The 17,350-nt window shown below is 41.0% G+C and overlaps 1 protein-coding gene across 2 annotated transcripts in view; it reads left to right on the top strand.

Moving 5' to 3' along the window:
• SLC44A5 (solute carrier family 44 member 5) overlaps nucleotides 1-12,314 on the top strand; it is a 61,905-nt gene extending 49,591 nt beyond the window's left edge. For both annotated transcript variants that reach the window (XM_054294569.1, XM_054294568.1), the window contains exons 14-22: nucleotides 700-787; nucleotides 1,490-1,752; nucleotides 2,806-2,900; nucleotides 3,276-3,379; nucleotides 4,657-4,730; nucleotides 6,592-6,662; nucleotides 7,739-7,827; nucleotides 8,453-8,537; nucleotides 10,118-12,314. In XM_054294569.1, the coding sequence (XP_054150544.1) occupies nucleotides 700-787; nucleotides 1,490-1,752; nucleotides 2,806-2,900; nucleotides 3,276-3,379; nucleotides 4,657-4,730; nucleotides 6,592-6,662; nucleotides 7,739-7,827; nucleotides 8,453-8,537; nucleotides 10,118-10,230 (982 nt within the window). In that variant the 3' untranslated portion in view covers nucleotides 10,231-12,314. The remainder of the gene's footprint in view (nucleotides 1-699; nucleotides 788-1,489; nucleotides 1,753-2,805; nucleotides 2,901-3,275; nucleotides 3,380-4,656; nucleotides 4,731-6,591; nucleotides 6,663-7,738; nucleotides 7,828-8,452; nucleotides 8,538-10,117) is intronic.
• Nucleotides 12,315-17,350: the final 5,036 nt, after the last annotated feature.

Here is a 17,350-nt window from a genome sequence, read left to right as displayed (position 1 = left end):
GGCCAAGGCAGGGGAGTCATACAAAGCCTTGTGTACTGCATAAGGTTGACTCTTGGGGGTGAAATGGGCCCTCAGTGAAGAGTGAATATGGTCTTTAATGTGCTGTGTGCTCCACAGGCCTGATGTTAATGGTTTCTTAGTTAACTGGAGGTGGAATGGGTTATGTATGTGTTTTGTTCAGAATGTGAGAAAGGAGTGTGTGAATATACAGTGCACTATCTCCTCTGAATTGCCTAACAGCAATCACTGTTTGTTCCTCAACAACGAGGGCTTGGTAAGGATTAAAAAAGGGGAAAACTGCTGATTAAAAAGCAGCTGTTATTTCATATGCAAAGAGTGTCAGTTGTTGCTGATCAGGGCAGTGTTAATTCATCCTTATGCTCTGTATCTACTTCTGCCAAAATACAAGAACTACTGTATAATCTGCTTTGTCAAAGATAGATATGGAGGAGAGATGGGGATGGTTTTCAATGTTATGTGCCCTGCCCATTACAGCTCCAGGGATGAGTTTGCAGTAGTCCTTTAAGTAAGGAGAGTGCTTGGTCTTGTCTGCCAACCCTTCAGCTATATCTCTGCAGAGCAAGAGCAGTTTTTCTGTTACATATACAAGTTCTTTAGAGCTAGTGGTTACCCACTGCAGAGTCCTAAGTTGCTCAGAAACTACAGTTCTGTGATTCCTCCTTAAAATATTTCATTCAGTTTTCTGGCCACATCAGGAGAACCTGTGTATAAAGTAATGGCTAATCAAACACTGTGCAAGTATGCAAACCTGACTTGTGACCCAGAGGTAAGTGAAACAAATATTTACCTGTAGGGAAAGCTATACTGACTGCATTTCTTAATCACTATTGAATGCACTTCTAGTAAAAAATGTGCATGTTTTAGGTAATGAGTCCCCATGTTAAATCTGAAAATATTACCCAATGTTCAGATAACACTTCTTTATTTTACAGACATAAACTAGTTTTTCTGCTAAACTGTCTTGTAAATGTTAGCATTCTAATTTACAGAGTAAGAAAGGAAGAGACAAAAATAAAATTTTACAGGAAAGATGTTCTTGAATTTGTGAGGTCTTCTGAAGGCAGTGGTAAATGTTGAAAGCTGCACCTCAAAGTTACTCAGGGACTAGCCATGACTTGAAGCAGAAGCTTAGTTTCTTCTGGCACAGTAATTACCTTTATGAAGCTCAAAAAATATTTGTCTTTTTTTTTTTAATTTTGCCTTCAAATTAAACTTTTCAAACTAAATTTGCCTTGAAAGTCAATTTTTTTTACTTGGCTCTGGGTTTGAATTTAAGGATTCTTTAAAAACTAGCATAAATCCTTGACATGAATCCTTAAATATGTAAACAGGTTACGTAGTGTTGCAGTTTTGAATGACATAATGGAGCATCAAGCAGAGTTATGTTATTTGTATTAACCTGCTAAACTTCAGACGCTATGAATATAGAATTCATTACTTATGATTGTTTATTTTTCTTTCTATTTAGACTTTTAACACAACCAATGTGACTAAATTGTGCCCAGGTGCTCAGTGTACTTTTGCTTTTTATGGAGGAGAAAGCCTGTACCATAAGTACATCTTCATCTTCCAGTTAGCCAATGCCTTTGTCTTTCTCTGGCTGGTGAACTTTGCAATTGCACTGGGTCAGTGTACCCTTGCTGGTGCCTTTGCCTCTTATTACTGGGCTTATAGAAAACCAGCTGATATTCCACTGTGGCCACTCTTCTCTTCATTTGGACGAGCAATACGGTAAGACTGTGGAGCTGGAAGCGAGCCTTGTCATGTATCTGACAAATGCTCTTTTTCAATCTAGGGAAGCCAATCTTAGAATATCATAAGAAAATGATTAGTCAGCATTATGGTTTCATCTCAGTGGCAGTCAAGCCCCCCACAGCTGCCTGCTTGTTCCCCCACAGTGGGATGGGGGAGAGAATCTGAAGGGTGAAAATGCGAAAGCACATGGGTTGAGATGAAGACAGTTTAATAGGTAAAAGAAAGCTGCATGCACAAGCAAAGCAAAGCAAGGAATTCATTCCCCATTTCCCACTGGCAGGCACGTCCCCAGTACATCAGGGCTTCTTCATGTGTAGCAGTGTTTAGGAACAACAAACTCTGTAACTTGAAATGCTCCCTCTTCCCCCTCCTTCCCCCAACTGTTACTGCCTGGAACAGCACAGTGTGGTGTGAAGTGTCCCTGGGGTCATTTGGCATCCGCTGTCCTGGCCATGTTCCCTCCCAGCTCCTCATGCACCCCCAGCCTGCTTATCAGTGGGGCAGGGTGAGCAGCAGAGCAGTTCTTGGTGCTGTTCAAGTGCTGCTCAACACTGGCTAAAACATGGGTGTGTTATCGTAATTGTTCTGGTCAGAAATCCTGAACGAAGCATAGCACAAGCTACTATGAAAAAACTAACTCTAGTCCATCCAAGCAGCACAATTGGGAAGATGTAGTGATTAGGTGAAGACTGCATCCTGTAGCCCTACAGCACCAAGGCTGCTGCAGCTCCCTGCCCCTAGATCCACCCAATTGTACTGCTGAGCAGGTACTCCCGCACGCGCACAAAATACATGTACACAACATGTGTACACAGATTGAGAGACAGACACTCACAAACACCAGCGGCACCTGTGGCTTCATCCTGTTCCTCTGTGGTGGATCGGGATAAAGGTCCATTCATTTTGTGTAACTGCCGCTAAAGGACCTTCCTTCACTTCTGATTTTATTTGTATATACGTGCATATATGCATACATATATCCATGTACGTAGGTACATGTGTGACATAAGTCAAATATTTTGTTTTTAGATACCATACAGGTTCGCTGGCATTTGGAGCCTTAATTCTTGCAATTGTCCAGCTTATTAGAGTAATACTGGAATACCTGGATCACAAACTGAAAGGTGAGATTTATTAATCTGCCCTAGGTTGTTAAGACCTTCCTTGCTATATTACTTCCTTACTTTCCCAAGCTGTTTTTTTGGCAAGGAAAAGAGACTGATTCCACATTATCCATTGTAGTTTCTTTGGAAGCCAGTAAATTTGTGTTCATTTACTCAAGCTGCGTCTATGTTCTTGGGAACCTAATGCAAAGTTCAGATGGGATATGAATGTGATCTAATTGAAGCTAGTGAGTTAAATTTGGTTGAGAGAGAGAGTTCATACCTAGAAATGAAAAAATAATGTCACAATTTAAGGTCTTCTTCTGAATAGCTTTCTACATTCTGAAGACTATTAATGAGTTCTATGTATGATGTACTCTCTCCTGCTCTTTTCAGGTACTCAGAACTCCTTCACTAGATTCCTACTCTGCTGCCTCAAGTGCTGTTTCTGGTGTTTGGAAAAATTCTTAAAATTTATAAACAGAAATGCCTACATCATGGTATGTCCCGTGTCTGCATGTTGTCTCCCCTATCTAGAACATTAAAATACCCTAGACACCACTAGTTCATCAAAAGCCAGCAGTATACTTAAATCTGCTGATAATGGGATTTATGGGAGTTTTCAGTACATGTGTGTGGTTCTACTATGAAAAAGTACAATTTTTTTTTCCTTCTAATTTCAACTTCTTTTTTTCCCTGTCTTTGTCCATCACCCTCCCCCCCAAAATGAGTGGGAAGGGATGGAATAACTGGTTAACTGCCCTGTAATTCAATAATTGATACCCCGATTTCAACAGGAATATTAGCTTATTTCATATTGCGTGTTGATGACATTTCTGTTTGGAGGTGATAGTTGAATAAGGAGGTCAGAAGGCATGTGATGATTGTATTTCCACCTGGAAGTTAGAGGCACAAATTCTACTAGCAGAAGCAGTGATATTCCTCTCAAATAAGCCTTCTTAGCTTCCAGATAAGAGAAGTTTGAAATCTTCACATAAATTAACATACACAGATTTCAGCCTAGGATGTTCTGGCTGGAACATTCTAGGCTGAAATCTGTGTATGTTAATTGATGTGAAGATGTTGTGGTTTTTCCAATTGTAAGCAATTTTGGTGATTGAATGGTACAGTCACAGGCTTCTCGTCTCAGAGGAGGTGGCTATAGTGGGTCCATTACAACCTGTGTTGATGCAATTGATATTTCAAATTTTTGCCATCTTGAAGAGGAAGTGTTTTTGACAATCTTCTTTACAGTTCATAAACTGTCTGAGCTGAGAGCTGTTCTGGTATATCTTACCCTGGTGAACACTATTCCAGGAAGAAGTAGTTTTGTTCCTGAATAACTTTTGCTGCTTTATTTTATGCAGATTTCTTCTTCAGGGAAAGCAGCATCAGGTCCAAGGAGATAACTACAGGGGTAGTTATCTCACTTGGGCTCACTTCAGCTCTCCAAGTGCCCATTCTTTTCCAGTGGCTATAAATCTAGTTTAGGTAACTAGCAAAGGGAGAAGAACGCCTTGACAAGTACCTTTTTTGCTCTGCTTAGCAAAGTAAGTACTTAGTCTAGTACCTGTGAGATCACAAGGGGTAGCATGCTCATTGTCAGGTGATTTGAAGGGGAAAGATGGATAATATTCTGTCCCAGCCTGATGGGAAACATTGAGAAGTAACAGGTGACTGAGGAAAGCGTTTTATGTTCATCTGAGTTTCAAGGCCACAAATTAGGGAGAACTATGCATTACATGCAGATGGATTAACAGCCACTGTTATTTTACAGATTGCCATATATGGTAAAAACTTCTGCACCTCAGCAAAGGAAGCATTCTTTTTGCTCATGCGGAACGTGGTGAGGTAAGGGACTGTCTCCTTCCCTTCCTGGAAATGTCAGGAGTTCCTACTATTGCACTCTGTGGGCACCCTTCTTTCCTTTCCCGTATCTTCTCCAAATACCGAGTGCCACTTCTGTCCTCAAATGTGGCCCTCACTTCTTACACTCCATGAATAACAGCTGGCTGGCCAGTATAGTAACCTATGCAGAGTTGATGGAATCTCATTGTTTTGTTGTGATTGGTCCTTTAAATTCCTAAGTACCCAGTACATTGTAATAATGCCTCCAAGAAACAAGTGGAGCCCCTGAGAGGAGATCTGCAGATAGATGGGAATGGGGTGCTCATCATCTGTCATATGTTTGTTTTTTGAGCTTTGGTCCACTTGGTCTGAGAAAGGGAAAGGAAAAAAAACCTGAGTCTTCAGATTCATTCAGAAATCTTATGAGGTGTTGGAGAGTGGAAGTAACGAACACAGAATACTTTCCTTTCAAAAAGATTGTCTTTAACATAACCAGATGTCCTCTGATGCTTAGAAATTTCCTGGCCCTTTTTTCCACTACTGAGTGTGTTGCCAAACTCCCTGTTCTCATCAGTACTTTCCTTCTTTGCTTCTAGCTCCTCCTTTGCTACCGTAAGATCAAAACGTAATGGGAGAATAACTTAGGAGCAGGCCATATTGATGCAATACAACACAATCTAATTACCAAGCAAGAGACTCAGTAAAACTGGTTAGATGGTTTAAAAGCATTAAGTGAAGGACTGGATGAGGAGGGAAATGGAGGCAAGGGCTGAAAGACGGAAGTGGAAATGGCACTTAAGAAAGAAGATAAAAGGACTGGAGCTGGGAGATGGAATATCTTCACTGTGTTACCCTGTACTAATATCAGGACAGTGATGTCCATACTGAGTAATGCCTGTGCAATAGGAGAGAAGCTGCCTTCATTTCCTTACAGAATATCACTTCTCTGCCCTTTATGGTTTTGCTCTTAATAAGAGCAATAGTGAAGAGATAGACATATAATTCTGTTGTTTCAAATAAAGATGTTTTTATCTTGTGCATTTTGCTAAATCTGAATTCTGACTGGTTAATGATGATTTGTCTCTTTAGTAGTTCTTAACATTCATTTTTCGCAGTAGTCAGTTCTGTGTATTACCACATCCATAGTGGTAATATGGTCCTTCTGTGCTGTCAAGAGGTTGAAGATACAAAGTTAATTTTTCATCCCGTTATTTATCTACAGTTTATGATAAGACAGGCTGGCAGAACATTGAGCAGAAACTCCCTGCTGTGCTTCAATGAGAGCTGCAGATTTATTATCAGCTTTTCTGTCTGTCTTTGTTCATCTGTGATTATCTTCCCGCTCTGAAGTTTCCTGCCTTCCATGTTGTACCATGATGTCTTAGAATAGTAGATGTGGCATATTATGAGGTCATGAAAGATGGCCTGATAGGACTAAGTGAAAAGGCGGCCTATCAGCAATCTACATAAATACGGCTTTTTGTTTTGATCTGTACTTCTCCTATTCTTGCCTGGCTTATCTGTGCCCCTAGAAGAAAGGCTGAAATAAAAATATTTTGAAGTTTTGGGTTGTTTGATTTTTTTTAAACCAACTTGAGGAATAAACAGTCTCCATGTCAGTCCTGTAGCAGCATTGCTCCCTTAAGGCCTTGCCCAACAGAGGCTCAGTGCTTTTTTGCCTCCTGAGATGATGCTGTAGCAGTACCCATCTCAGCACTGCCTGTCTGTGGTGCTGTGTTGTCAGCCTGTAAAACCAGCAGAAGACAGCTTCTGCTCATGTTTTACAATTATCCATAGATTTAAGGAGAAAGAATAGAAATGTCTGGTTGTGACGATTATGTCTCATTTGTCCTTTGCTAAACAGGGTTGCAGTTTTGGACAAAGTTACAGACTTCCTTCTATTTCTGGGGAAAATCCTTGTTGCTGGTGGTGTAGGTAAGCTGCTTGTTTGTTTTCTAAATGGTATGCTTTATTTTCTGGTACCCACAAGCATGCCTGCCATATTCATATATGCTTAGTTAGCAGCTGGAGGTTCTCATTTGTCTAACTATTTGGAAATCTGTTTCTGTATTTCTAGGATTTGCTAGATTGATCTAAAACCAATTTTTTCCCTTTCTCCCCCCTGCCCAGCACTTGGTTTGCCTTGACAGTGTCTTTTCCATAATTGCTTTTACAGCTTTTGAATGTGTGGCTGGTGCAAGGACTTCTGCAGCCACATCATCATAGTTGAATCAAACCAAATTCACATCCAATAAGTCAGCCACAGTCAGTTCTCCTTCTATAAGAACTGAACAAAATTGCAAATGGTCACTTGGTAACAGACAATTGCCTATAGATGTGGTGGTACAGGTCTGCAGGACCTGAAGCTTTGCTGAATTTGAGCCCCTTATATCTATAAGCTATGGTAAAAGAAACAGGGTATTTGTAGCATCCTTATAGGGTTTTCTTTGTTATCTGTAGATGTCAAATAGATTATTCAGTAGAGTAGTTATCAAGTAGACTATTCATGGTATTTTGTGACAGAAAAGTGTTTTTCTATCTTTTAAATGAAGCACTTTCAGAAATTCAGGTTGGCAGTGTTCTGTTGTGGTTTTTCCAAATTGTCACAGCAGTTTCACAAACCTATTTTACATATAGCCATATTTTGCATTCTGTATACTTTCAAAGTTAACTAATTAATTCTATTTTAATCAAAAGTAAAACTAGTACAAGAGCTGATATAAAGTGTTTTGTCATCACTGTAGAATTACAGTATTTATTAATTTTGCTGTTAAATTCAGTAGAATAGTGAAACAAAACAACTCATTACAGTCTTTCTGGGCCCATTAATATCTTTATGGTAATTGATTAATTTACATATCTCTTCTGTTAGATAATTGGTATTGAAGAATGTATTGTTTACAAACTTTTATTGAAACCAGCCCTGGATCTGTTTTCTGTCTTATCCATTCTTTAGATCCTGGGAAATTAGAGCTAGCATGGAAATAACTAATTGCCTGTGCTTCTTGCAGGTGTTCTTGCATTCTTTTTCTTCACACAGAGAATACCAGTCTTTGCACAGGAAGTGCCAATGCTAAATTACTACTGGGTACCATTGTTGGTAAGGCAACCATTTAATTTCCTGCATGCCTGGGGCAGTTTGAGGTGCTCAGACTACTCAGGGCATGGTCTGGTAACAGCTTCTCTGGTCAGCGTCTCAGTGGCCTAGTATCCACTCTAGTGAGAACTGAGCTGCTGCCCTCCAATCCTTGGGATCCTTCAGGCAGAAGTGGCACTGCAGTGGCTCTGAATCTTCAGAAAAATTAGGTTTCACATTTCCTCAGACTTCCCAGACAGCAAGACACTGATGACAGTGTGGCTTCTAATGGAAGGGACTTGCAATGCATCTCTCTCTCCTTTTGTAAGCCCCCCCTTAAATTTCAGAACATCTCTGAGTGATTCTTGAAGGAGTTTAGAATATTCTTGGCATGTATTCTCCTCAGAGGTTGAAATAATTTCAGTTTGGAGCTATTTCCAGCTGGAAAACTAGAAGCTACTACATGTTAGGATGCAGTGTCTTGAACTTGTGATCCCTGTCCACAGCACCGGTAACCTTTGGTAGAAATACAGAGCTGAGATTAAATTCTTCTAAATTTGCATAGCAGACTAGGCTTCCAACTTGTGTTATTACTACCACAGTGGTGCTGAAAGAAATTTGGGGGTTTATTGTGGTTTGTTTTTTGTAGACGGTCATCATTGGCTCCTACTTAGTTGCACACGGGTTCTTCAGCGTCTATGCAATGTGTGTCGACACACTTTTCCTCTGCTTTTGTAAGTACTACTTTTCAGTATTACCTGCAAGTCATGGAAAGAGGAGTAAAAAATCATCTTATCCATCCTTCCAGACTCAGAAGTCTGGTGACATACTAGCAAACTCTATGAAAAATTAGCAGCCTCTTTTCATACTGGCTCTGTGATACGGTCTTCCATGCTTTAGTGTTCAAATTTAATTACTTTAAGAAGTGTAAAGTAGCTTTATGGTTTATAGAAATATCTGGGTTTTGTTTTTCAGATGTTCCTTAAATTTCATTAAGTTTGCTTCTGGGTGCTTTGTGAAGAGTCAGTCCTGTACAGTATTGATTTGCTTAAGTGTCTTGACAGTAACGAATATATTCTTTGGTATATAGATGGCACTTTGTTTTCAGTTTAGTAACCCTGAGCAAAGTATTATGCTGAATTACCTTTAAAGATTCTGTGAAATACCACTTGAAGCTAACTGTCTCTTGGACTCCCAGTGGCAACCAATCAAAGGGACTGCTGTTCAGGCTGCCCAGATAGAGAATACTAAAATTACAAAAGAAATCTGCTGCTCTTGAATTGGGATATGATTATAAGAAGCAGGTGTCCTTAGCATGTAGTACCTTCCATGTGCTTTATTTTTCTATAATGAAAGCCATTCTGGTAGGTCCAAGTGTGTTGCCATGTGGCAGGACACAAGTAGAAGTTAGTTACATGGTAGTGGTTGTTCTTGCAATTTGAAAATTATTTGATAATACTAAGGGAAATAGTCATAGGCTTCATCTTCAATAAATGTACACTATGGATTACTGAAGTGGGGCAAACATGGTAATACTGATTCTTTAAACACTTACTTAACCTCACTTCCATAGAAACTAAGGTTAGCAGGGATTCTGAAAAACCGGGTTGCCAAAGAATCACAGGAACAAGATCAGTTAGAAAACTCAAAATTGGTATTTAGTTGAGAGCTACATCCTATTTATCTCATTTTATGGGCTTTGGTTCTAAGCAACCATGATCACAGGCAAACATAGCACTAATAACACTCAGCTCCTACTTTTCTATACGGGAAAAAGTAATGTCTGCCTTGCTTATTCATATTCTGTTCTACTTCCAATGCTACCATTAAGTAATGAACAATAGATCAGATAGAATATTATTAATTCACGGCAACAGGTTCTCAAATAAACTTTATCTTAGGCAGTGAAAAATGGTCCAGTTTTAGAAAGTGCTTAACTCCATGGCGGTCTTTGTGACACATTTTCTAGCAAGAGATTTCCAAAATAGCAGGGTTCATTGAAGGAATGAGAGTTTTGAAAGTTTCTACCTATACTGCCAAACCAAAGATCTGGAGAATAAAAGGGGTATATTGCTATCATTAAAAAATGACAAGATGTTTGTGTCTCTGCATCATGTGAAACCTCTTGTGGTCTAAGAAAATAGAAATTTTATAATGTCATTCATCAACCTAATAATAAAGCTAAATTACCTTGATTGCATTTCTTTTAATGTGGGGTCTATTGCTCTCTCCTTTTTTCAATTCTTTTTGTGTCTCTGTGTGTGTGGTTGTACTGCTGTTTCCTTTTTTGACTGGTCTGGCTGTGTAAATTCAGGTGAAGACCTGGAAAGAAATGATGGATCTACAGCAAAACCCTACTTCATGTCAGCTAGCCTCCACCGAATTCTAGGGAAGAAGAAACTAAGCCCTAAGAAGGCAGCAGGATAATGAACACTAAACCTCAACATCAAAAAGTGTCACTTTTAAGCAAAACGTGTATAAAGTAGGCAAAAGTAAAAACTGTAAATGATGCTTCTGGTTAATGGCTGATTCTTTTTTCCTTTTGCTTATATTAAAAAAAAAGAGCAACATTAGTAACATTTAACTAGTTTAAATGTTTAAACTAACAGCTGTGAAAACAAGGCCACATTTTAGTTTATAGAGTGCCTATGAAAAGGAAAATGTAAATTTGAAACTTTTATAAGTGTATGATGTTTTAATAACTTTTGTAATACAAGTTGCTGCCTTAGATGACAGCAGTTTTGATAATGTTTCTTACAAGTGTATATTTGTAAAAGAAATTCAGGCGATTTTTGAAAGCACTAACGTATAACCTAATTAGCCATAAAAAAAGATAGTTTGAGACTCCAGTTAACGAGGAGATGGTACTAAATTTGTAAATATGGTGCTATGATTGTATTTTTTTGTACAAGCTGGTTTGCAGCTATTTAAACTGTGATTATACATGCATTAATGATTTCCTACACTGAAAAATGTAGTGATATTTTAATCACGTCCACAACTGCATCTTTTAAGACATGATGGTACCCTGCAGATCCCAAAGAAGGTAGTCAGAAAATACTCAAGTTGATACTGCTTAAAGTGAAGTTTTATGGGAGTTGTGCTTAAAAGATTATGTAACTGAGAGAAGGTCACACTGCAGCTGAAGTGATTTGTGGTTTACACAAATGAGGTTTCATCTGGTACAAGATGGTGAATGTATAATTTTTAGCTGATGTCTAAGAGAGATGCACATGTATTAACATCCCGCTAACCCTCACAAGTCTCTGATTGTGTTCTGTGTTACAGGGAGGTTGAGCTTCACTGAAAGGAAAACTAAATGCAGTCCTTTTTTCGTTGAACGAAAGCCTTCACTCTGTGTGCGTGCACAAGGAGTTCCATTGCCTCTGCCTAGCTTAGAAGGGCTCCAAGCCATTGGAATGACTTTGCAGGTGCAGAGGGCTGGGGCTGCACTTCCTGCACGTCTCCGTGCTCCCAGTGGCTCACACAGTGAGGTACTAGGACATTGAACTCAAATCTTCTCGTGGTACAGAATGAATTATTCAACTACTGAAAGATGCTCTGAGAGATTTAGTTTGCTTTTTGATTGTTAGATTTGCCCAGTCATCAGTACAAAGTCATTAATACACCTATTGGTAGAAAGCACATTAACGTTCGGTGGCGTTTGTGACCCTCCCAGTAGTGCAATTGTCACTGCCATTAGTAACAGCTCTGCTGATGGAAAAAGTCTTAACACTGGAGAGTTTATCAAGTCTGTTACTACCAAGATGGAGCTAAAAAGACTTTAATTTATTAGTCTCCTGGGGGAGCCAAGGACCCAGACATACTGAGGCCTGCCCCTACTTTTAATGGATTCCAGTGGATTGAAAAAGTTATTCCAGTACTTTCCAGGAGTGCCATGTGCCATACATTTGCCAGTTCTGTGACAGGAGTTTAGCACCTGGAAATACTTTTCTAACCCTAGATGTTCATTGGTGTCACAAAAAGAAGTGCAAATTCTTTTCCAGATGATTTGAAGGCAAATTTCTGGGGAAAGTTTACTGACCATCTACATCCCAATGGGATTTTGCTCTCTAACTTACAGCTCTGGTTTGTGATGTCTGTGATCACTGCAAAGGCAGTAATACTGTCCTTCATGCCATGGGTCTGGGGTCATGTTGATGCACAAGTGACCACCATCCACACCCTTGCAGTCATGGGCATGGTAAGATCTTGAAATTCAGTGACCTGAGGTGCAGGTGGGAGTATCCTTGTAAGCTTTCTCTTTGGTCCAATGTATGCTGGAGTCTTTTCCCTGAAGCAAAAATGAGGAGTTCAGTTTAGGACTCCAATAATGTAAAATAAAGGCATATGGTTTCAAATATAGCTACTGATTATAGGCAGCTTTAGATTTTGGTAACCCCTCCTGAGATACCCTAGAGGAAACTTGACTTTTAGAAAGGACTGGGATTTCCACCTTTGGGGAAAAGAAAGGACTCCCGAGAGATTAAGTTTTTCATCATTGTCATCGTCATCATCATCATCATCATCATCATCATTCCTTTCTCATTATGTGCATGGATTACACCCCCCCCCCCCCATGATTCTAATATTTTTTGAGAATGAAGTCAGTAACTTTTGGGGGTATGTGTAACCATTCTGTGATTAAAGAAGCTGTTGATCTTGTTACAATCCATGTTTTAAAACTTTTTTTTTTTTTTTTAAATACTAATGATTAATTTTCAGCTAAAGAAACTGCATTACATCATCTATATTTCTACTCGACTTGAGTGTCTTACTGGGAGCTCAATTGAAAAAGCATATTTCTGAATATGGCTTGCTTTTTTTATCATATGAATGTAACCACAGAGTTTACTAGGAATAAAACATAATAGGAAATAGTATACAGTTATTTGATTAGAAAACTTTTGTAACAAACCTATGCATTTACTAAAGGAATTTCTAAAAGTTAAAGTTTTAAATTGTATTATTATTTATATATGGTAAAAATTATATATATGTATAAGTTTGCTCCTCTCACTATTTTGTGAAAGTATTTAGAATGTAACTGATCATCATTTTTGAGAAGAAAATTTAAAAGCCATTTTCTTACGATGTAATTATGAGAACTGTGAAAATACAAAGCAATACCATGTAGATTTTGTAATCAATAAATTCAGTAAGTAGTAATTATTTAATATTAAAATTGGCTTTCTGGAAATAAATTACAAATAATTAGTCAAAATAATACAAATATTTACTTGGGAAAGGTTCGCCTAAGATATTTGAAGACTATCTTATTATAATGGTTCCTAATTAATCCTGTGGGCCAGAGTCTGCAGACGCACACCACAGAGGAGGTACTAATATTGACGTTTGTGGATTTGGACTTTTACTTTGTTGCTTGCTTTAAAATGAAATGAAAAATTGCTTTTTTTCCTGTGGAGAGTGGAACACGGTAAAATGTGCCGTGTGCTTTGCTGCTGAGCCCACCAGGGCTGGTGACACCGTGCCCACAGGGCACCAGTGCCCTGGGTCCGTGCTCACGGTTGGATGGATGTGGGCGTGGGAGGCCAGGACCAGCAGGCTCCAGGGCATGCCAGGGCCGTGCCAGGGTCGTGCCAGGCGCCTTCTCCCTGCCAGGAACTGTGCAAAGCAGGTGGATCTGAAGAGAGACCCTTTCACATGAGCAGAAAAATAAACATTCTCTAAATCACAAACAAGTGGAATGCAGAAACCAAGACAGTAGAAAGAACCTGCTATTACATCCATGTGATCACGTTTGTTTAGTTTGGTTTGGATTCGTTGTATCTCCCTAAAGCATATTACTGAATGGCTTTCATTTACATGTTTTATACCAAAGTTTTAATGTCAAGCCTTCAAATTTTGTAAGAAAAAAAAAAAAAACCCACCACAAAAAAACCCAGCAAAAAACCACCACACACACACACACACAAAACCATCAAAACAAACAAAAAAAACCCCGTGGAAACAAAACACAGAAACAAGAAGATAGAATAATTTCTTCTGATGAGGATTTTTTTTCCAAACAGTATTCAGCAGATGATTCTTGGATGATCCAAGGATGCTGAATATTCCTTTAAATGTTAGTATTCTATGAAATATTTCACTATTGCATGTTCTGCTGTAGAACAGGAAAAATATTTTGGTGGATGCAATGTCAGGCTGATTCTTCAATTGTAAGTAAGTGTTCTTCCACAAGTGGGCTGTCAGAGAAATGGTTATGAAGAATAAACTGACTGTTTTTGAATAACCTAGAATGTCTCCCTTTGACCAGTTGCTCAGCCTGAACAGCTGTATCCTTGCAGACAAAGTGCCTTACTGGCTGTTACTTTACCTGGATTATATTTTGAAATTCATTTATACCATGTAGACTACAAAACAGAAAAGGCTAGAGAGGAAAACCAACACTTTATTTCAAATTGACTAACAAAAAATCAACTGTAGTAAGGATGTCAGGTGTGTTTGCACTGTGTGATGCAGCACACTGTTGCTGTTGAGAGATTATGAAAATTGATGGTGTGGTCCAGGAGAAAATGTAACAATAGTGTTGCAAATAAATGAAAATAGTGCAAGACTGTTCCATTTTTATACAGTAGATTTTTTAAATAGCTTTAATTTGTGATATAGTGGACTTCTGAGTAGGGCCTATTCTGCTTTCTGTTTACAATGATCATGTGTATTGTAGCTGTGTAACTGTGGGTAGAACTGGGCTCTTACTACTTACAACACAAGGAGTAAAGCTAAAAATTGCATATATATTACTGTAATACATCTATTTGTGTGTTTATAAGCATAAGGTTCCTTCTCCATTTCAAGACTGATAATTTCCTATTCTGGAACTGTTTTATAAATTGTTCTAAATTTTTAAACTTTTGATACAGGCAATGATTTTTGGGGTAATTTGTAATTTGTACTGCACTGTAAGCAATTGAAAATGAGTGTTTCTTCATGTTCAAGTAATACTAGTACTATTAGTATTAAAATTATCTGTTACCCTATGCTACAAAGTGTCCACATGCATTTGTCCCAAATAATGAGTTTTAAAGCCATAGCAATGGCTCTTTGAGGTTTAAGAAAGGAAAGGTAGGTTTTATTAATATGATTCTTAAGTGATGTTTTGTCAAAACCGAATTAACACGAGCATGATGATTTGAGCTCTAAATCCTGTTGCTTCTGCTATGCAGAAATAGAATCCAATTGTTTAAATATCTTTGATAACGGAAGTGTTTAATTCTGTTCCACAGTTGTTGGGGATTGTTCTAATAAAGATTTCGATACAACCGGAGTGCGTCTGCGCCGCGCCGGGCTGTCCGCGGGGCCGGGAACGGGGACGGGGAGGGGGCCGAGAACGGGGCGGCTCCGGCTGCGCTGGGGCGGAGCGGGGCGCGGTTGGTGCCGCCGGGCGCGGTTGGGCCGTGCGGGGCCGTGCGGGGCGCGCTTGGTGCGGTTGGTGCCGCGGGGCGCGGGGCCGTGCGGGGTGCGGTTGGTGCCGCCGGGCGCGGTTGGGCCGTGCGGGGCGCGGGGCGCGGTTGGTGCCTCCGGCGCGGGGCGCGGTTGGTGCCGCCGGGCGCGGTTGGTGCCGCCGGCGCGGGGCGCGGTTGGTGCCTCCGGCGCGGGGCGCGGTTGGTGCCGCCGGCGCGGGGCGCGGTTGGTGCCGCCGGCGCGGGGCGCGGTTGGTGCCGCCGGGCGCGGTTGGTGCCGCCGGCGCGGGGCCGTGCGGGGCGCGGGGCGCGGTTGGTGCCGCCGGGCGCGGTTGGTGCCTCCGGCGCGGGGCGCGGTTGGTGCCTCCGGCGCGGGGCGCGGTTGGTGCCGCCGGGCGCGGTTGGTGCCGCCGGCGCGGGGCGCGGTTGGTGCCTCCGGCGCGGGGCGCGGTTGGTGCCGCCGGGCGCGGTTGGTGCCGCCGGCGCGGGGCCGTGCGGGGCGCGGGGCGCGGTTGGTGCCGCGGGGCCGCGCGGGGCGCGGTTGGTGCCGCCGGCGCGGGGCCGTGCGGGGCCGTGCGGGGCGCGGTTGGTGCCGCTGGCGCGGGGCCGTGCGGGACCGTGCGGGGCAGCCGCTGCCGCGGAGGAGCCGAGCAGACGAGGCCCCCGGAGGGGCCGCGGCTCCTGCTCGGAGGGGAATTCTGGGGTTTAGTTATAAAGGACGGTGGATTGCTTGTTGCATTTTTTCATTTAAATTTAGTTATTTTTTTAAACAATGTAATAATAAACTATACTGGGTTTTGTCTGAATCTGAGTTGAGATCTTACATGAAGCAAGGTGTATGGCTGAAATGATACCATAGAACTCAGTAGAAATCTTTTTTGGATTTAGGAGGCTCACAGTCATATTTTCCCCTGTCTTTGTGAGAAGTGAAGAAACCTTTACTGTACGCCATGAGTTGGCTGAGCATCACAGGCGGATGACCTGTGGCAGATGACTCCCAATCCGGCCAGTTTGCATATATTTTTCTGGAGGACAGAAAAAGAAAAAGGCCACCACCAAGCCCCATGCAAAAGCTTTTCGGGGATGGGGATGGAATTCAGCAGACATAGCAGTGGAGCACTTATTTTGAGTAGGGGAAAAGGAAGAGTTTGTACTCAAGGTTAAGGTATGCCTTGTAAATCGTTCCAGTCCCCGTGGGGAGCCTTGTCTGAGGTTGCTTCTGGCATTTAGCATTCCCTGCAATGAGACCTTGAATTAGCAAAGCAAGTTTTTGAGTTAGCAAAGAAAGCTGGTATGGCTGTGTGTTTGGGATTCAGTGGCTGGATAGTGAATATATGCAGACATAGAGTCTGTGTACGCATAGTTGCAGCATATATCATTTAAGGGAAAATGAGTGTGTATGAGGCTTATACTATATGATGCTATTTTTTGCAAGGGTTAAATGCTATCAGCTTTGGTGGGGAGACTGGTTGATTTGTGCTCTCCAGTCACTGACCGTGAGTAGCAGTGCTTGTTCGGCCCAGGCCTGTGCCACAAGGGGTGGTAGGCAGCTGCTGAAAAAGGGATTTTGTGACAAAGTTGTGGGTTTGATCCCAGTGTGGGCTCTTCACCTAAGAGTTGGATTTGATCTTTGAAGATCCCTTCCAACTCAGAACATTTTGTGATTCTGTGAAAGCAAATGCTTGTGGAGAGGAGAATGACACAGTCTAGGAGGTTTAGATGTGGGCCAGTTCAGTACAAATTACAGTGAAAGGTGAACAAGTAAAAGTGATCTTTAGAGGAATATTGGTGTTCCCTGAGCCCAGGTTAGCAGCTAGACTGACTGAGACCATGCCACATGGGAAGAGGTACATTACAGTTGCTTGGAAGAGATAAAAGACCCTACTGTTCTATGGTTAATCTCCATGACAGTGTAGTTACTTTTGTTTCCCTTTTATTTGTTTTGGGTTTTTTTTCATTTTAACATTTAATCTGATGCAAATTTGGCAAACAAAACCTTCATACATTTTGTTCTGTAAAGCATTTCTGTAAAGCTCAATTTTTTTTTCAGTCCAGAAAGTAACAATGGCAGTAAAGCATTTTGTAGGTTAAAGAATATTGAGTTCAAGTGATCATGTATAGCC

This window comes from Melozone crissalis, unplaced genomic scaffold, assembly GCF_028551555.1.
Source record: "Melozone crissalis strain CALT ecotype California unplaced genomic scaffold, PUWL_Pcris_2 ptg000254l_1, whole genome shotgun sequence".
Lineage (NCBI taxonomy): Eukaryota > Metazoa > Chordata > Aves > Passeriformes > Passerellidae > Melozone > Melozone crissalis.
Note: the sequence above shows the minus strand (reverse complement) of the source record. Positions and strands in the feature narration are given on the sequence as shown.